This window comes from Ascaphus truei, chromosome 7, assembly GCF_040206685.1.
Source record: "Ascaphus truei isolate aAscTru1 chromosome 7, aAscTru1.hap1, whole genome shotgun sequence".
NCBI lineage: Eukaryota > Metazoa > Chordata > Amphibia > Anura > Ascaphidae > Ascaphus > Ascaphus truei.
The window spans coordinates 75,132,320-75,152,292 of record NC_134489.1 but is presented as its reverse complement, the minus strand read 5'-3'; the positions used below and the strand labels follow the sequence as shown (position 1 = coordinate 75,152,292).

General features: G+C 42.7%; 2 protein-coding genes across 4 annotated transcripts in view; both read left to right on the top strand.

Annotated features, from left to right (window-relative positions):
• Positions 1-3,204, top strand: part of HAT1 (histone acetyltransferase 1) — a 44,343-nt gene extending 41,139 nt beyond the window's left edge. For both annotated transcript variants that reach the window (XM_075609077.1, XM_075609076.1), the window contains exon 11: positions 1,947-3,204. In XM_075609077.1, the coding sequence (XP_075465192.1) occupies positions 1,947-2,114 (168 nt within the window). In that variant the 3' untranslated portion in view covers positions 2,115-3,204. The remainder of the gene's footprint in view (positions 1-1,946) is intronic.
• A 15,715-nt stretch (positions 3,205-18,919) lies between these two features.
• METAP1D (methionyl aminopeptidase type 1D, mitochondrial) overlaps positions 18,920-19,973 on the top strand; it is a 121,529-nt gene continuing 120,475 nt past the window's right edge. For both annotated transcript variants that reach the window (XM_075609072.1, XM_075609073.1), the window contains exon 1: positions 18,920-18,970. The gene's annotated coding sequence lies outside the window, so the exon portion shown is untranslated. The remainder of the gene's footprint in view (positions 18,971-19,973) is intronic.

Sequence of the window (19,973 nt, the reverse complement as noted above, 5' to 3'; positions counted from 1 at the left end):
GAAACCTAGTTTGTTGCTTTAGGGCAGGGGTGCTCAACTCCAGTCGAAATTTGCTATGGCAATGTGACGTCATGACGCCGGAGCCGGGGTGAGGGGGGGCGCGGGGGTGAGGTGACAGCCGGCAGGGGGGCGCAGGGAAAAAAGTTTGCGCCCCCCTGGTGTAGATCACAATAGTAAGTTGAAATATTAAAGTTTTTTTTTGCAGCGGGTGACAGTCCCTCCTTCATCTTTTCTTTATAGTACTAACAGTGTATGCAACAGGGTACGTTCAGAGGCGCAATGAAAGCCAATGGTTCTGGCGAACAGGCACATAATAACCTGCTTAAGTTAAGCAGTGTGTCTAAAACAAGTAATGGAAATAAAAATGAAAACGGCAGCAGCCAGACTTCTTGTTGTTGCAAATGGAGATCAACAATCGAACCACATTTGATTTGGCAAGAAACCCAGCCATAAACACAATCTTCCCTTTCACAGATGAGCTGAGAGACAGGCCAGAAATCCACACTGTCCCTCCCATTGGGTGTTAATCAAAAGATTTTGTTGTCAGTTGGGGGAAGAAAGAAACATCCCGTTCAGCAGCTTTTTTTTTTAAATGGTTTTGGCTGATTATTGCCCTACTTCAGGACTGCTAGAGATTAACAAATTGCATTTATGTAACAATACCCACAAAGTACTAAATGGTTCCCAGAGGGTTTTTGCCTTTTCTCTCTGCTTAGTCATCAAGATCATATATAATACCCTCACTATTCTGTCCTAAGCTATAGTGTTTGACAAATGATCTAGTGATATCAATTTGAGAGAGAACAGCCCCATTTCCTCTCGTTGTTTGTGTTTGTTTGGAGAATGTAATGGGGTGAAGCTATAAAAACTATGTTGTTGGTGCCTCTAAACCAGTGATTTCCAACCTTTTTTGTTTGGAGGAACCCTTGAAGTATTTTGAAAAATCTCAGGGAACCCCTATCTGACTGACACATATTAGGTTTGACAGGGGTCAGTCACAACATTTCACACCTCACGAGCCACCTCTATTTCCCACCCTCTACCCATGTATATCTCTCCCATCCATCTAACTAACTCTCCCCCCTCCCGCCTCGCATGTATTTATCCCTTGCGTCTCACTCTTACTCCCTCTTTTCCTCGCTCACTCCCTCCTGCTCTTCTCTCACTCGCCCCTACCTTCCGTCAATTACCTCTCTCTCTCTATCCATCCATCCATTCATCCAACAAAATACATACCAAAAATCCCTACCCCCCCCCCCCCCCCTGGAGGGGGGGGGGGAGGCTGTGGTCCATAGGAGGAACTCCTGAGACTTCTTCAAGGAGCCCCAGGAATCACTGCTCTAAACACTAAAGTGTGTGTGTGTCTATATCTATCTATATATGATATATATAATATAAAAGAATATCATTGTGAGCACATTCACATGTCTTAGACAGGTCTGGTGTGTGTGTGTGTGTGTGTGTGTGTGTGTGTGTGTGTGTGTGTGTGTGTGTGTGTGTGTGTGTGTGTGTGTGTGTGTGATTTATATAAAAAAAAAATCAGGGTTGCAGACCTGTAAGACATGTGAATGTACTTACAAGTTTTTATATATATATTAAAATATACATTTTGATTTACCTTTTTTCAGATCTGATATTGCATGTTCAATAAACACACAATACTTTGGCAAATGTAAGAAAGTTTAGATTAATCTCATTTACTTTTTAAAAGGCTTAGCGTGTGAAATTACTTTGAGAAACAGTTTTTACTGCAGTAACTAATTCCTGCTAACTTTATATGGTTCAGCGAAGTATATCCTTATACCAAAGCCTCATGATAAAGTTTCCCCAAATGTCAATTTCTTTTTTGCATGTAATTGCTGTGCTGTGGCAACTTCGTGTGTGTGTGTGTGTGTGTGTGTGTGTGTGTGTGTATTTAATTATTTAATGTTTGCTTGTTTGCACAGAAAAACCAGAGGGAGTTGGCCAAGATGAGGCGATGTCTCAAACCAGAAGAGCTGACCAACCAGATGAACCAAATCGATCTCAACACGCAGCACGAACAGCTGGAAGAGAGCTACCAACAGCTTGTGTCCGAATACAGACGGACTGTGGAAAGACTTGCTCAGGCATAGAGAGTTCAATTTTTCTGTACAAAACTTTTCAAGGTCTCTGTAATGTTGCACATCTATCACAGTTTAGCCTTCAAACTTTGACTTTTCTACCAAAAGCTGTATTGCCAACCTGACATTGTGTGATCATGAGATTTCAGTACAATCCTTGTTTTTTAAATTTTATTTTTAAACTATAGTCTGTGTATTCAGGTTCTCAGTACTTCTGTATATTTCTATGAAACACAGAGACTTGGAGAACCAGCACTGGGCTAAAATCTCATAATGCCATGGAGGTAGGTTGGCAATATTGCAGTAGTACATTGCTTAAATTAAGTTACAATCAAATAACACCTTAATAGATCAGCTCATGCAGTACCTGATTACTTGTCCAGCCACTTGCAACAAGCTGAATAGGTTATAAAAGCTCTCAGACTTTGTTCATCCTGCTATGTGACTGCCAGGAACAAATGGGTTGATGCTTTATTTTCGGCACACGAAGCAACATTACATTAATTTCAGTGCTGTGCCTTAGGTTTGAGGGCAAAAGGGTTAAAGGCATAATATCTCGGATGTGGCTCAGGTTGTGTAATTAAGGGTGCCCATCATACGTTTCCAACAGAAATAAAATTGGCACATTCAGTGCTAGTTAGGCAATTGGTGCTTTGCTAACTAAATGCTTTGTTGGCCTTTCCAGGAATTATTGGGTTAAAAAGGGAGTGGGACCTCACTTGCCAAGTTACCATCTGCATCTTTTAAACCACGGCCCTTCAAATGGGCAGGATGTATATTGCACCTTCTTCCTTTGCTGGTTCATTGTGCATTGCAAATATTTGATTTTTCTGTTTTTGGCATTGTAGGTTAAAACTTCTGTACTGTATTCCTGAGGCACTTATGACTGAACTTTAAATAAACAGTAGTAAAATTGTATTTCTTCTGCATTCACTTTGGCTGTTTTTCAGATTCCGTATTTGTCAAATGTTGTATAGTTGGTCAAAAATGTTTAAATAAAAAGCAAAATGCCACTAATGCTATTTTTTTTTAATAATAATACAAATCAGTATTTGAAGTACAATTTAAAAATATATATATTAAAAGCTTAATTACATCTTAAGCTATCAGTTCATTATTTGTGTTGGCTAAATAATTGAAAACTGTTAAGTTAGGCTGCCTTTTGATATGTATATTTTGCTCAACTGGAGAAGGTTTTATTTTTCCTAATGCATTCCGTTTAGTTGCGTGGCAGTAAAGAGATGTACAGAGTTATGGCTGTGTCACAGGCACATAATAGTGAAGAGGGTGCCTGCTCAGCAGGTAGTAATAATTACTGGTACTGGAGGGGTGCTATCAAGGAACTGGTTACAATAGATATATTTACAGGAGGATCCCCCGGTGAAGCACTCAACCTCACAGTATAATATGAAAAATAATCACTAGGCCTCACTGGTCAATTCCACGTATATTCACTTACCTTTTGCACACTTGTTTGCCTTATTGTACAGGTTACACAGTTTATTCACTCGCATGCGTTTTCATGAGCCCAGACATCTGTACTATCAGTGACCATATTTGCAGCAATTCTACGTCTTGTGTGTTTCTACATACAAAGGGAAGGAAATAAATAAGTGTAATATGTCCAAACACCTGTATCAATGTATATGGGGATCGAGATTAAGAACTCACATTCTCCCAGTTAAAATACAGCATTGCAATCTGAAGACTCTGTAGTTTGCAGGGGGTCTTGCTTAGGATACTCTCCCTTGTGTCAGTGGAACAAACCCTCGATGGAAACAGAGACAACTCTAGTGCAACATTGTATGTTCACTAATGATATATTCAATAAAAACAGTGGTAATCCACACTTACATTAGCACCATGTGCATAGACACATCACAATCAAAGCGCAGCAGCAGTATACACCATCTACCCCACTCCTGGGATCGCGTCGCGTCACTTCCGGCCCGTCGCGTCACTTCCGGTTTCGTGATCGATCTTGAAATGGGTCCACACGGGTTCTGGGCCATGTGGGGCACACTCTGAGTTGCTGCTAGTTCACTCTACGTGTTTCGCTGGCGTACCAGCTTCGTCAGGAGTCCGATCTCACAGCACACCAGCGAAACGCGTAGAGTGAACTAGCAGCAACTCAGAGTGTGTACCACTGTTTTTATTTAATATATCATTAGTGAACATACAATGTTGCACTAGAGTTGTCTTTTTCCATCAAGGGTTTGTTCCACTGGCACCAGGGAGAGTATCCTAAGCAAGACCCCCCTGCAAACTACAGAGTCTTCAGATTGTCTTCCAATGCTGTATTTTAACTGGGAGAATGTGAGTTCTTAATCTCGATTTCCCCATATACATTGATACAGGTGTTTGGACATATTACACTATTATTTATTTCCTTCCCTTTATATGGTGACATTCTGCGCTCCCCACAAGCTTCTTCCAAACAGTCAAGAGAGGAGGAACTGGATCTTCTCCTAAGAGGGTTGAGCAGCGAATTTTACTATTATTATCACTATTTTTGAACACTGTTTACATTTATATTTATTTATCACTGTATATATATATTTATATATTGATCACACCTTTATTGGAAGCGCCTCACAATTTCTGTTTTATACGTGTTTCTACATAGTCGCAGCTATTCATTTAATTCATTTTTAAATATACTAGCTCTTCTTGATATTATTTTATACTTATCTAATAAAGGTTATTTTTTATTTTTCATATTCTGCGAGGTTGAGTGCATCACTGGGGGATCCTCCTGTAAATATATCTATTGTAACTATATAAACGAGGCAAATATATACCTGTCACAGGCACGCAATGCTGTACTGTAACCCTTAGGCTAGGTACATAGTGCAGGCGCGCACGACGGAGTGCATGGCGTCGCGAGTGCCTGTCGCCTGTGTGATATGTGGACTTCAAAATATTGTTGAGCGGTCGTTCTAAGGCTGCATCCCCGCTAACGCTGAGCGGGCGGCGCTTGCGGCGGTTACATACATATATCTATACAAGTCCCCGCTCGCGCTGTGGGCACTCGTGCGCGGGCACACACGCTCACCCGCGCTTGGGTAAACAAAAAATTATACTTTCCCGCGCGCTCAACTACTTGTAATGCCACCCGCGTGCGTAAATGCAGGACACCCGGGGCTCACGCTTGGAGCGCTCTCCAAGCATGAGCGCGCTCAGCACCAGCAGGGACTTGGCCTAAATCGCACGCACCATGGCCACCGCCATAGTTGCATTTGTTTGCGCCGTGCGTGCCATCGTTCGCCTATGGACGTGGCATTATACACCTATTGGTCCTAGTGTCATTAAGGTATTGAAACTGCTTTGATTGCAGGGGTTTATACATTTTTTTTTTTTTTTTTTAACATGTGGAAAATCATTTTAAAAGGGTCTTTTTAAGCAAAAAGAAGAAAAAGATACTCTGTACCAAACACACAGCCACCTCTTTGCCACTACACCTTTTTGAAATCGTACCAGTCTTTGGTTGGCTCTAAATCTGTGGTGCAAAAGCAGTCGTTACCTCTGCCTCAAACACATCAACCAATCACATACTTACTGATTTTAGAGTATACTTCTATTTTAGTTAGGCAAATATGATGTTGTTTAACCAGTTTGGGGTCTTTACTTTTAAAGCTGCAATTCTCCCCCAAAATTGAATTGATGAACATTGAGATCATTATCTCAATCAGTTGTCTTCGCTTCCTGTTATTGAAACTGTTTCCCTTTGCATTAATAGTTACCATAGTAACCTCTGCTTGCTTGATGTGTGAATAGTTGTAGCCATTTTACATTCCCAGTCTGGAGATATTGCCTACAAGTTTTCCAGAGCAACCAACAAATTTAAAATGGTTCACATCCCTAAAGATGTGTGTGGTTGGTTGGGGGTGGGTGCTTGTGTGTGGTTGGTTGTGGGTGGGTGCTTGTGTGTGGGTGCTTGGTTGGTTGTGGGTGGGTGCGTGCGTGTGTTTGTGGGGGGTTGGTTGGGGGGGTTGTGGTGTGATGTTTGTTAGGATTGTCCTAATGTTACGCCGGTGCTGCCTGCAGACCAGACCCGTCCCCTGAGCTGAAGGGGGAAGTGGTAATACACGCACCCGCAGCAAAGGGAGCATGTCCGGAGTGTGGTATGAAGCGTTGCCAGGCCAGGTGTAGTAAGGTAGACAATACTTGCCGGTACCGTTTGAAGAGAGAGAGTGAAGGATGCCTCACCGAAGTCAGGGAGTGGAGAGTGGAGATAGGTCATTGTCCAAGCCGTGTTCAAGGGGTTACCAGAGTGTGCGTTGTCCAAGGAGTGCCGAGATCGAGAGCCAAAGGGGGTAGTCGTACAAGCCGCGTCAGAACCTGTGAAAACACTGAGAGAATCCAGAAGTACTTCCATACAGAGACTATGTCGAGCAAAGACTGAGAGCAAAGAGGAGCTAGATAAAGCAGGAAGGTCCCATTAGGAACGGAGGCGGGACAGGAAGAGCTACAGGGAGACACTGCAGATTGGTGCAGGCATAACAGGCCAGGTGAGTCTTGTTAGTAACCTGAGTATGTCCGTGCAGTGTGCGGGGGCAGAGCCTGAGGTCCGGGGGACGGGAATAAGAGTGTGCAGACTGAGCGTGCTCCGTAACTCGTGTACGCGTGTGAACCGAGCCAGTGGATGGTGCAGGTGTGCGTGTAGGAGGGCGTGGGCGCGCCCGGCGCTGAGCAGAGGAATCGCCGAGGGGGGTGATCCCGCGACGGCGGCAGGGGCGAGGAGCCGTGGAGGCCGGTAAGGCAGGATTGTTTTGTGTGTCCAGGGGCTCCCTGCGGGGAGGGAGTGCTCTGTGTGGGAAGCGAGGAGAACGCCGATTCCTGACAGTACCCCCCTCTTCAGGAACGGCCTCAGGACGGTCCAAGAACGGTTTCTCTGGAAACTTTTTCCTGAAGGACTTAAGAAGGGCCGGGGCATGAATGTCCTTTGAAGGTACCCAGGATTTCTCTTCAGGGCCAAAGCCCTTCCACTGCACCAAGAACTGGAGCTGACCCCTGGATAGGCGAGAATCCAAAAGAGAGTGAACTTCGTATTCCTCGTTATTTTGTACAGTAATGGGATCTGGTTTACGAGTCTGATCCGGAAAGAAGTGACTGGAGATGAATGGTTTTAAGAGCGACACATGAAAGACATTGGGAATCTTCATACTGTGTGGTAGTTGGAGCTGGAATGCCACGGGATTGATTTGTTCACAAATAGGGAAGGGTCCCAGGAACTTAGGTGCCAGTTTAGGCGATGGTACCTTGAGGTGGATATTCCTAGAGGATAGCCATACCAAATCCCCTGGTTTGTAACTGGGCGCCGAACGACGGCGACGATCGGCCTGTAGTTTCGATCTGCGGGAGGAGTTGAGAAGGGTAGACTGAATCCTGGACCATGCGGTTTGGAGGGAAGAAATGCGTTCATCTACAGCTGGTACTCCAGAAGGGATGTTGGGGATGGGAAGACAGGGAGGATGGAACCCATAATTTATAAAGAAGGGCGACTCCCGGGTGGACTCGTTTTTGGCAGAATTGACGGCATACTCTGCCCAAGAGGAGTTGAGCCCAATCATCCTGGAAATCGGATATAAAACATCTCAGGTACTTCTCCAGGGATTGATTGATTCTCTCCGTTTGTCCATTGGACTGAGGATGATAGGCGGAAGAGAAGGAAGAAGAGATGCCCAATCTCTTCGTGAAAGCTCTCCAAAATTTGGATACGAACTGAGAACCTCTGTCAGAAACAATGGACGAAGGGATCCCATGAATCCGGAAAATCTGCTCCGTAAAAATATCAGCAAGGGCGGGGGAGGTGGGTAATCCTTTAAGTGGAATGAAATGGGACATCTTCGAGAACCTGTCCACGACCACCAAGATAGTGTTCATTCCTCTGGACCTGGGCAACTCCACGATGAAGTCCATAGAAATGTGGGACATGGGGCGGTCGGGAACTGGAAGGGGTAACCGAAAACCCTGAGGCTTTTGACGGAGAGTCTTGCTTTGAGCGCACGTGGGGCATGCGCGGGTAAACTCCAGAATATCTTGAGACATCCTTGGCCACCAGAAATTCCGACGAATGAGATCAGTAGTCTTCTTAAAACCTGGATGACCTGCAGATTTAGAGGAGTGACCCCAAGACAGGACATCTGGAACAAATTTGGATGGTACAAAGAGTTTGTTGTCGGGAACGACCAAGTCCTTGGGAATGCGTCTCTGGAAGTGCAAAATCTTGTCAAGATTCTTGAAAGTAGACGTGGCGAGAATCCTCTCATGTGGAAGGATAGTCTCCAAAGATTCCTCTGGCCTCTCTTCAGAAGAATGTATTCGGGAGAGTGCGTCTGCCTTTACGTTCTTGGTCCCGGGGATATAGGACAGGTGAAAATCGAATCGAGAAAAAAAAGAAAAGAGCCCAACAAGCCTGTCGTGGACCAAGGCGTCGAGCGTTCTCTATGTAAAGAAGGTTCTTGTGGTCCGTGAGAATAGTAAACGGCTCTTTCGACCCCTCCAGCAGGTGTCTCCACTCTTGAAGAGCCATCTTCACGGCCAGAAGTTCCCTGTTACCCACGTCATAGTTCCTCTCGGCAGACTAGAATTTCTTGGAAAAATATGCACAGGGATGTAACTTATCTTGGGACGTGGGTCTCTGAGACAGAACGGCACCAGCGCCGCAATCAGAAGCGTCGACCTCCAGGACGAAGGGAAGTTCGATGTTGGGATGACGGAGAATAGGTGCGGATATAAAGGCTTCCTTGAGTGTCTCGAAGGCGGAGATGGCCTTGGATGACCAAGCAGAAGGATCAGCTCCTTTTTTGGTGAGCGCAGTGAGGGGTGCCACAATGGTGGAAAAACTCCGTATAAACTAGTAATTGGCGAACCCTAAAAAACGTTGTATGGCCTTGAGAGAGTTGGGTCTTGGCCATTCAGTGACTGCTTGAAGTTTACCGGAGTCCATCATAAACCCCTCATCGGAAATGATATACCCCAGGAACGGAGTAGAGGTCTGATGAAAGGTGCTGTTCTCCAGTTTGGCGTACAAATGGTGTTCACGGAGACGGGAAAGGACGTAGGAGGTGTGGCGTATTTGGTCCTGGAGATCTTTGGAAAAAATCAGGATATCATCCAAGTATACAATAACAAAAATATTGAGTACCTTACGAAAGACGTCGTTGATGAAATCCTGGAAGACAGCGGGAGCATTACATAAGCCGAAAGGCATTACCAGATATTCGTAGTGTCCACTACGCGTGTTGAAGGCCGTCTTCCATTCATCATCCTTCCTGATGCGCACCAGGTTATAGGCACCACGCAGATCCAACTTGGAAAAAATCTTGGCCCCCTGTAATTTATCGAACAGTTCGGTAATAAGGGGAAGGGGGTAACGATTTTTAATAGTGATGTGGTTTAAACCCCTGTAGTCGATGCAAGCCCTCAACGACCCGTCCTTTTTCTTGACGAAGAAAAACCCAGCCCCTGCTGGGGAATTGGAGTGACGAATAAAGCCTTTCTTGAGATTCTCCTGGATATATTCATCCATAGCGTGAGATTCTGGTAACGACAAGGGGTAGGTCTTGGACTTGGGTAGGGAGTAACCTGGAACTAGATCGATCGGACAATCGTAAGTCCTGTGTGGCGGCAAGAGGTCTGACTGTACCTTATTGAAAACGTCCCGGAATTGATGGTAAACGGAAGGTAGAATAACTTCGAGAACAGAGGTATTGGCCAGCAGTTGATGAGTCTCGCCTGACCTCGGCCTCCAGGAAATGGGAGCAGAGGAAGTCCAGTCAATGAGAGGATTGTTAAGCTGTAGCCAAGGAAGACCAAGGGTGATGGGTATCCCAGGAGCGTGAATGGCATCGAGAACTAAGATCTCCTTGTGCAGGTGTGAGGACAGAAGCAAGGGAGCTGTCTCTAAGGAGATGTGGGCCGGGGTAAGAGGACGTCCATCGATACCGACGAGTGCGATGGGAACCTTCTTTCTCACGAGTGGTATGCGGTTTAACCTGGCGAATTCAAGATCCACGAAGTTTCCTCCAGCTCCAGAGTCAATGAAAGCGGCGGTAGAAGTCTTGAACTTATCGCCTGAAAGGGAGACTGGAAATGTAAGTTTCTTAGGGAGTTCACCTTTAGAAAGGGGACGTGGAGACATTACACCCAGAGAGAGCCCCTCTGTCCCCCCTGGGTGTTCCCGTTTCCCGGACGCAGTGGACACTCCCGAACCAGATGTTCCATGGATCCGCAGTAGAAACACAATCCCCCGGCGTGGCGGAACTGCCGTATCGGTGTGCGGATGCGTTGTACCCCCAATTACATTGGCTCTGGCAACTCCAGTGCAGGACGAAGAGGTATGGTAGCACTTGGGGGAGCAGGAGTGTTGCTGGGAGTACTGGAGAACGGAACTTGAAAGTTATGGACGCGAGTGCGCTGACGCTCTGAGCGGCGTACCTGGATACGTTGATCCACTCGAACAGCCAAATCAATGAGGACCTCCACTTGATCCGGCCTGGATTGGCGAGAGAGTTCATCCTTGATGGGATCTGCCAGGCCTTGCCAGAACACGGAGACGAGAGCCACTTGTCCCCAGTTAGTCTCGGCTGCTAGAGTCCGGAATTCCACAGCATACTGCGTCACCATTCGCCGTCCCTGAATGATCTAGAGGAGAGAAACAGATGCCATCTCCCGACGAACGGGAGAATCGAATACTTGTTGAAACTCGGCTTTAAATGCCGGGTAATCTTGGGTAAGGTCAGAACGTCGCTCCCAAACCGGGAAAGCCCAAGCCAGGGCGCTGCCAGTGAGGAGGTTATAAATGTAGGCTACCTTCTTGTGATCAGTATTGTAGAGATGGGGGGCCATTTCAAACTGCACCTCACACTGGTTTAAGAAACCCCTACAATCTTGCGGTTCACCTGCATAAGGCTTGGGGGGAGGAATCCTTACATCTGAGCTGCTAACTGCGCTTGCGGAGTGGGGGCTTACATCTGGTCGGGGTCGGTACCCTGTCTGAGAGTACTGCGACCTGGCGTGTAGGTGTCACAATTTGATCCGCCATGGCATGGCCTGGTTTTGCTGAAGCAGATTGGAGAGAAACTGTTGAAGTTTCGGTCTGGTCTGCGTCTTGTGGGCTCGACAATGTTACGCCGGTGCTGCCCGCAGACCAGACCCGTCCCCTGAGCTGCCCTCCTTCCGTGGCGTGCGTGTCACTGGTTTGCGTTCCAACTGCACAGGAAGTGATGTCATCGGCTTCTAGGGGTTCCGGCCAGTAGTACAGACGTCACTCTACGCGTTTCATCTCATCGATTTCATCAGGAGTGACTTTGTGATGGGTGTGGGATGCATATATACCCCTAACTTAGTTCCCATTGGTGAATGGCTAACTAGATTTTAATTGGGTTAACGATTATACTGAGTGGATACACATGAGATAGAAAGAGACATGTAATTAATCCCTCTACATCTTACATATGCAGAGGTCCAAAAAATAATACAATCAATCAATGTTGAAAATTTAATGCAGAAATGTATCTTTAAAAATGCTAATGCATAGATATAAAAAATGTTTAAATAAACATTATAAAAATATAAACATAAAAACAGGTATATATGAAATAAATAGGCAGTAAGTAAAACAATATGAGTCAGAACAGGGAAACTAGCTAATTATAAAGCATAGTTGATTCATAGGAATAGATGAAATCTATTGTGGAAACAAGAAACAGGGCATAAGTAACATTATAGAAAAGGTTTCAAATCAAATTCCAAATTCAGACCAGCAGGAGACATGGTTTTTAGTTCGAACATCCAAAATGATTCTCTTTTTATCAGTGCTTTATCTCTATTACCCCCTCTCCAGTGAGGCATAACCTGTTCGATGGCTTTAAATTTTAACCCTTTAGGATCTGAATTGTGTGATAAATAAAAATGATTTGAAACACTGTGTGTGGTCAATTTTCTTTTTATGTTTCCTATGTGTTCCAATATACGGGTTTTTAAAGATCTTATAGTTTTCCCAATATATTGTAGACCACATTCACATTCTAGTAAATAGATTACAAAATTGGACCTACAATTTAAATGTTTTATTTTGTAGCTTTTTTGTGTAGTATTAGAATGAAAGCTATCAATAATGTTAGAGCTATATTTGCAGGCAGTACAGTATTTACAATTGAAAAAACCTTTCGGGGGGTCCAACCAGGTTGGATTGCTGTTTAAACTAACATTTTTTAGTGCACTTGGTGCTACCTTATTTTTAATGTTAGGTGCTTTTCTATATATCATTTGAACCTTGTCGGGTAGAAGAGTTCCTAAGATAGGGTCATTTTTAAGAATAGGCCAGTGAGAGTTTAGTATTTTATTAATTCTATGTGCATCTCTATTGTATTGTGTAACAAATGGTACCTTGATGAGTGCACTATTAGTGTCCTTTACTTTTGGGACCAGCATAGATTCTCTTGGTGTACACTTGGTCTTAGCCAAAGCTTTCTGGATGACATCCTGATTATAATTCCTCTCCACAAACTTTCTGGACAGCACGTTGGATTGCTCCTCAAAAACACTGTTATCCGTGCAATTACATTTCAGTCTACAGTATTGACCATATGGTATATGATTAATCCATTTATTCAAATGGCAACTAGACTGTAGGATGTAGTTGTTAGCATCCACGTCTTTGAAAAAGTTTTTTGTTTTAATAACATTGTTATCCAAATATATAGTAAGGTCCAGAAAGTTTATGGATGTTTTACTCATGGTGGAAGTGAATTTAAGATTAAACTCGTTGTTATTGAGGTACTGGAGGAATAGATCTAGGTCCTCCAATGTACCCTTCCACACAAAAATGATATCATCTATAAATCTCCGCCAGGTTACCAAATTCGCGTCCAGACCTGCCCAGGACCATATATACAGATTTTCCCAAAGGGCCATTAGTAAGTTCGCATAACTGGGCGCGAATTTGGTCCCCATAGCGGTTCCACATAATTGCAGAAAAAACTCATCACGAAACCAAAAGAAATTCTTATTCAAAACAAATTGGATACATTTAATAATGAACTCTATCTGTGCTTTTGGAATTCTCCCTTCTTTTTCCAGAAAGAATTGGACAGCCCTACATCCATCAGTGTGTCTTATAGATGTATATAGTGCTGTTACATCTGTGGTGACCAATATATAGTTATCCTGCCATTGGATATCCCTGAGAAACATAATTACGTCTCTGGTATCTTTGATATAAGATTTTTGTTGTTTTACAATATCCTGTAAATAACTGTCGATAAATTCAGACAGATTGGCAGTTAGTGACCCTATGCCTGAAATTATTGGTCTTCCCGGTGGGTGTGTAAGGTTCTTATGAATTTTTGGTAGAAAATAGAAGACGGGGAATACTGGGTCCTCAACATTTAGGAACTGAAACTCATGTTCTTCCAGTATTCCCCGTCTTCTCCCATCCTCAAGCAAAGACTGCAGTTCTATTTTATATAGGTTGGTAGGGTTGCCTTTTAGTTTTAGGTAGGTAGTTGTATCTCCCAAAAATTTTTTGGACTCAAGCATATAATAGCTATGGTCCATAATTACAACACCCCCTCCCTTGTCTGCAGGTTTTATATAAAAAGAGAATCATATTGGATGTTCGAACTAAAAACCATGTCTCCTGCTGGTCTGAATTTGGAATTTGATTTGAAACCTTTTCTATAATGTTACTTATGCCCTGTTTCTTGTTTCCACAATAGATTTCATCTATTCCTATGAATCAACTATGCTTTATAATTAGCTAGTTTCCCTGTTCTGACTCATATTGTTTTACTTACTGCCTATTTATTTCATATATACCTGTTTTTATGTTTATATTTTTATAATGTTTATTTAAACATTTTTTATATCTATGCATTAGCATTTTTAAAGATACATTTCTGCATTAAATTTTCAACATTGATTGATTGTATTATTTTTTGGACCTCTGCATATGTAAGATGTAGAGGGATTAATTACATGTCTCTTTCTATCTCATGTGTATCCACTCAGTATAATCGTTAACCCAATTAAAATCTAGTTAGCCATTCACCAATGGGAACTAAGTTAGGGGTATATATGCATCCCACACCCATCACAAAGTCACTCCTGATGAAATCGATGAGATGAAACGCGTAGAGTGACGTCTGTACTACTGGCCGGAACCCCTAGAAGCCGATGACATCACTTCCTGTGCAGTTGGAACGCAAACCAGTGACACGCACGCCACAGAAGGAGGGGAACCAGATACACCATCTATCCGGCTGCTGAGATCCACTGCGTGTGATCGAAATGCTTTTAAACTTTTGAAATCATGTGAGTGTAATACCTTTCACTTACCTTTTATAAATTTTTGGTATACAGTCTGCGCTATGTCCAGTCTTCTTTTCTAAGGTCTCTTGGATTCTATATGGGGCTGAGATTGATTTCCTGAATACAGTGTGACATCCATACTCTGGGAAAGATACCTTTACGTGCCTTTAACCTTCTCACACTTGTGAGTACATCTGCATTAGATCAGCCAATTTATTTAATTTGTCACAGCAATATTGCACTATCTATATACATTTTTGTTTTCACATATCCCTGCGCTTCCCGGAGATTCATCCCTACTTCTCAACACGAGGACTGACAGAGCAATCCTCACCGGGTCATAGCAGCACCTGTTTTATGTGTTTGCATAAGTATCACCTTTTGATTATTATTATCACTACGATTATATGTATAGCTAGTATTTATATATAGAGCGCCACTATTAGATAAGTTTCCTTTTCCGTCCCCTGAGCTGAAGGGGGAAGTGGTAATACACGCACCCGCAGCAAAGGGAGCGTGTCCGGAGTGTGGTATGAAGCGTTGCCAGGCCAGGTGTAGTAAGGTAGACAATACTTGCCGGTACCGTTTGTAGAGATAGAGTGAAGGATGCCTTGCCGAAGTCAGGGAGTGGGGAGTGGAGATAGGTCATTGTCCAAGCCATGTTCAAGGGGTTACCAGAGTGTGCGTTGTCCAAGGAGTGCCAAGATCGAGAGCCAAAGGGGGTAGTCGTACAAGCCGCGTCAGAACCTGTGAAAACACTGAGAGAATCCAGAAGTACTTCCATACAGAGACTATGTCGAGCAAAGACTGAGAGCAGAGAGGAGCTAGATAAAGCAGGAAGGTCCAATTAGGAACGGAGGCGGGACAGGAAGAGCTACAGGGAGACACTGCAGATTGGTGCAGGCATAACAGGCCAGGTGAGTCTTGTTAGTAACCTGAGTATGCCCGTGCAGTGTGCGGGGGCGGAGCCTGAGGTCCAGGGGACGGGAATAAGAGTGTGCAGACTGAGCGTGCTCCGTAACTCGTGTACGCGTGTGAACCGAGCCAGTGGATGGTGCAGGAGGGCGTGGGCGCGCCCGGCACTGAGCAGAGGAATCGCCGAGGGGAGTGATCCCGCGACGGCGGCAGGGGCGAGGAGCCGTGGAGGCCGGTAAGGCAGGATTGTTTTGTGTGTCCAGGGGCTCCCTGTGGGGAGGGAGTGCTCTGTGTGGGAAGCGAGGAGAACGCCGATTCCTGACACCTAGACACCTGTCTTAGTAATGCAGATAAATGCACGTGTGGTAGCATTATAGTATATTTTGCTTTGCAAAATATGTGCAGAGGGATACGGAGATAGATATATATATATGTATATTTATGTGTGTATATATATATATATATATATATATATATATATATATATATATATATATAATGTGTGTGTGTGTGTGTGTGTATATATATATATATATATATATATATATATATATATATATATACAGTGTTCGACAAACCTATACATTTGCTCGCCCCGGGCGAGTGGATTTAACCCCCGGGCGAGTAAATATTGGCCCAAGCAGCACACGTTTGGTACTAGGTGGCGAGTAGATTTTTTTGTGTGGCGAGTAGATTTTTTGGTGATTTGTCAACCACTGTGTATATATATATATATATATATATATATATATATATATATATATATATAATGTGTATATATATATATATATATATATATATACAGTGTTCGACAAACCTATACATTTGCTCGCCCTGGGCGAGTGGATTTAACCCCCGGCCGAGTAAATATTGGCCCAAGCAGCACACGTTTGGTACTAGGTGGCGAGTAGATTTTTTGGTGATTTGTCAACCACTATATATATATATATATATATATATATATATATATATATATATATATATATATATATAATGTATGTATATATATATATATAATGTATGTATATATAGTGTGTGTGTGTGTGTATATATATATATATATATATATATATATATGTATATATATATGTATATATATATGTATATATATATGTATGTGTGTACATACATATATATATGTATGTTATTGTGGATGAAAAAGGTAACAAGAAACCACCACCCTAGAAGAAGCCTTAGCGGGCGAAACGTGTTGGTGGGACTTTTATGCTGCTGGCCCTGCCTGCTGGCACTCTATTTGGACATTTCATTTTGCTGTGGATACCCCTTGATGCTACCTTTGGTAATCGTGGCTACGTTCATTCCAGGACTTTTCAGTCATCACAGTCATTAAGGGGCTGAGTATCTTCATATATTATTACCACTTGCAGTTATTACACTGCTTTCATTTATGTGGGTTTCTCTCCTCCATATGTTCATCTGTGATATCTGTGTTTTGGGTCACTGAAGTACCTTTCTATGAATATCTGTTATTGTCATGTACTAAATCTATAGTTTCATGCTTATATGTCTTCCTATTATAGTGCCATGTACACCAGTATAGTATGCCTGTTACACTCTACCAATTTTTGGATATTTTTCTTTAAGGTTTATAATTTATTTTCCTTCATTGGTTTCCCCCCCCCCCCTTTTTTTTTGGTTCAATATCTCCTTTATACGACCGGCTGGTTGTGGATCACTATGGGTACTTTGTCCCCATGGTGGTTATATGTTCTGAGGTTCATATTATGTGTTTTTTATGGTAGTTTAAGGGTTTCCTTTTTCCTCTCTTTTTTTTGAGGTTGTCCTATTTATACTTATTTTGTCCAGCCAGGCAGGGTTTCAAATAGCAGTTTTTTTTGTTTTTTCATCTTATTTTGATTCAATAAATTACTATTATTATTTTGCATAATTTGTCTGAGTGCTTTTTAGAGGTTTTCTTTTTCGTGTCTTTATATCTTATTTATTCCTCTAGCACCGCCTAGCAGAGATTTTTTCTGTTATTTTTTTTCAGTCATTTTTCTGTTAATTATAAGGTTTAGACATTGCATTTATTTTTTGGTTGTAGATGCGGTATTCATTTTTGTGTATGTTATATATATATATATATATATATATATATATGTGTATACATACATATATACACATACATATGTGTGTATATGTATATATATATATCTATATATCTGTATATCTGTATATATATATAGATACAGTGTTCGACAAACCTATACATTTGCTCGCCCCGGGTGAGTGGATTTAACATCGTGGCGAGCTCCTATTGGCCCAAGCAGCATACGTTTGGTACTAGGTGGCGAGTAGATTTTTTGGTGATTTGTCAACCACTGTGTGTGTGTGTGTGTGTGTGTGTGTGTGTGTGTGTGTGTGTGTGTGTGTGTGTGTGTGTGTGTGTGTGTGTGTGTGTGTGTGTGTGTGTGTGTGTGTGTGTGTGTGTGTGTGTGTGTGTGTGTGTGTGTGTGTGTGTGTGTGTGTGTGTGTGTGTGTGTGTGTGTGTTATTGTGGATGAAAAAGGTAACAAGAAACCTCCACTGTATTGCATATAGCAAATATACATGACACATTGGGTGCTCATTTCCATGTCTTTCCCAGACTCCCTTGCTGTAGTGGAAGTACTGTATGCTGGAGATAATGGTGAAAGGCAGTGTTGCAGACCTGTCAAAGACATGTGAATGTGCTCACAAGTGATCTTTTTATTTGCTATATATATTTATTATTTTTAATAGCAAAATTAGGTTTTACGTGAGTAGATATGCTTACAAACTGGAAATTGTTGGCAGGTAAGCCTGTGTGACCTGCTTAGACACAAACTGTGAAGCATCAAACATGGCTTGCATTTCATAATCGGAACAGCAGACCTGACAACGTTTCCCACATATAGATGTGCACTTGTTTCCTGGGCACTGGAAGATGGAAGCTCTTCCGAAATATCAGCTCTCACTGCTTTTCTGTTAGTCACTGATGTTTGTCTCCAGGGCTTCCATTAGACCTCAGTGGAGGCTCACTTATGGACATCAGTGCATTTTCATTAAAATACAAAAATAAAACATTTTTGCTCCCGATTTTTACTTGTTTTTTTTCAATCCTCATATTCCAAGTGCATGAACAGCATCTGTGGTTACCGTGTACTTTCTATGTGTTTTCTTTATTTAGTGATAAAAACCATACTCTAGAAAACCCTCACCCTGTGCGCATGTACTGTTGTTGTGCTGCAAGAATGATACAATTGCTAGCCGAATAGGAGGGCAATAGAAGATCACGGTGTTCTTGTTGGAAATAAGATTGTTTTTCCACAGGACACAAAACAAATATTAATTTGGAGGGGCATTGTTTTCTTAATAATAAAATAATAAATATATACGTGTAATTCTAATGTGTTTGTGTCCCATTAAAGTGGAATAAACAGATTGTCTATACGCGGTTTTTGTTCCGTACGAGTTTTGTGCCTGCATCGCTTCCATAGCTCGCATCTGAGCAGCAGCAGTCACTGCTAGGACCTCCCATCGGTCAGAGACAGCCAACGCGAGTTCCGTAGAGAGGGTCACGTGATTCGAGCGTCACTTTGCGTCACTCCCACAAGATGGCGGCGCCCAGTGTCCTCCGCTGCGCTCTGCAGAGAGGTAAGCGTTGGCTGCCCTGTGCTGAGTGCGGGGAGCTGTCAGTCAGGGAGCCACACAGCGAGGGCCTCTGCGCCCTGCATTGCACGCAGTGCTATCTAAAGTGTTGAATCTCAAGAGGATTCTGTGTCTGCTTACCTGGTACTCGGGTTGATGATTGTTCTATGGTGGTGGGAGGGTTTGAAACACTCATTAGGGTGAGGCAGTGTACAATGTTAATACATTCCCCCCAGTTATCTATCAGGTGATTTATTTATGTGTTATAACCGGTATCTGTTAAAATCTGGTGTTACTGCTGTACCTACGTGTGAACGGCGGAGCGCACTACCAATTGTCTGTTATGGCGAAATATAAGGGCTTCTTGTATATACATACACACCACAATTATCGTAGAAGCACTTATTTATTGGCTGTTTCGGTCCCCACCCTGTGGGACCTCAAGAATAATAGGGACACAAGCAAATACACAAATATGCGCTGATAATACCGAATGTAGGTTATGTTTGGTGTTTTGTATGTATAGATCCAGTCATGTGTATGTAATAAATTGCATGTGCTATAGTGCCACCATAGGAGGTGCTCTTCTGCTTGTAAGCTGCGTGCCATATTGATCAAGTTGAACCTTTTTTTTTTCTTCATATGCCCACTGTTGGATAATATTATTGGTGTTGTGGTCTTAATCATTGGTCACTAGTTATCTCATAATGCTCTTTGTCAGCCATAGTCATAGCTGTTAAGTCTAATTCATTATGACAACATCACTGTCATTGGTGTGCAGTGTAATTCAGCAAAAAAGCACCCTCCCTTTTTTTTTTTTTATTTCAATTGGTATTGCCTATCTAATTCCATGTCATCATGAGATGGTTGTCAAGTCCTGGCTCTCCAAATCCCCTATTTCTAAAAAGTAAATAAAGGACATTTGTGAAGCAAATCTGATGATACTATGAAATCATGCTCTCTGTAGTGCACCATTGGTGTGCATAGCAGTTTATTTCACTCCGTATAA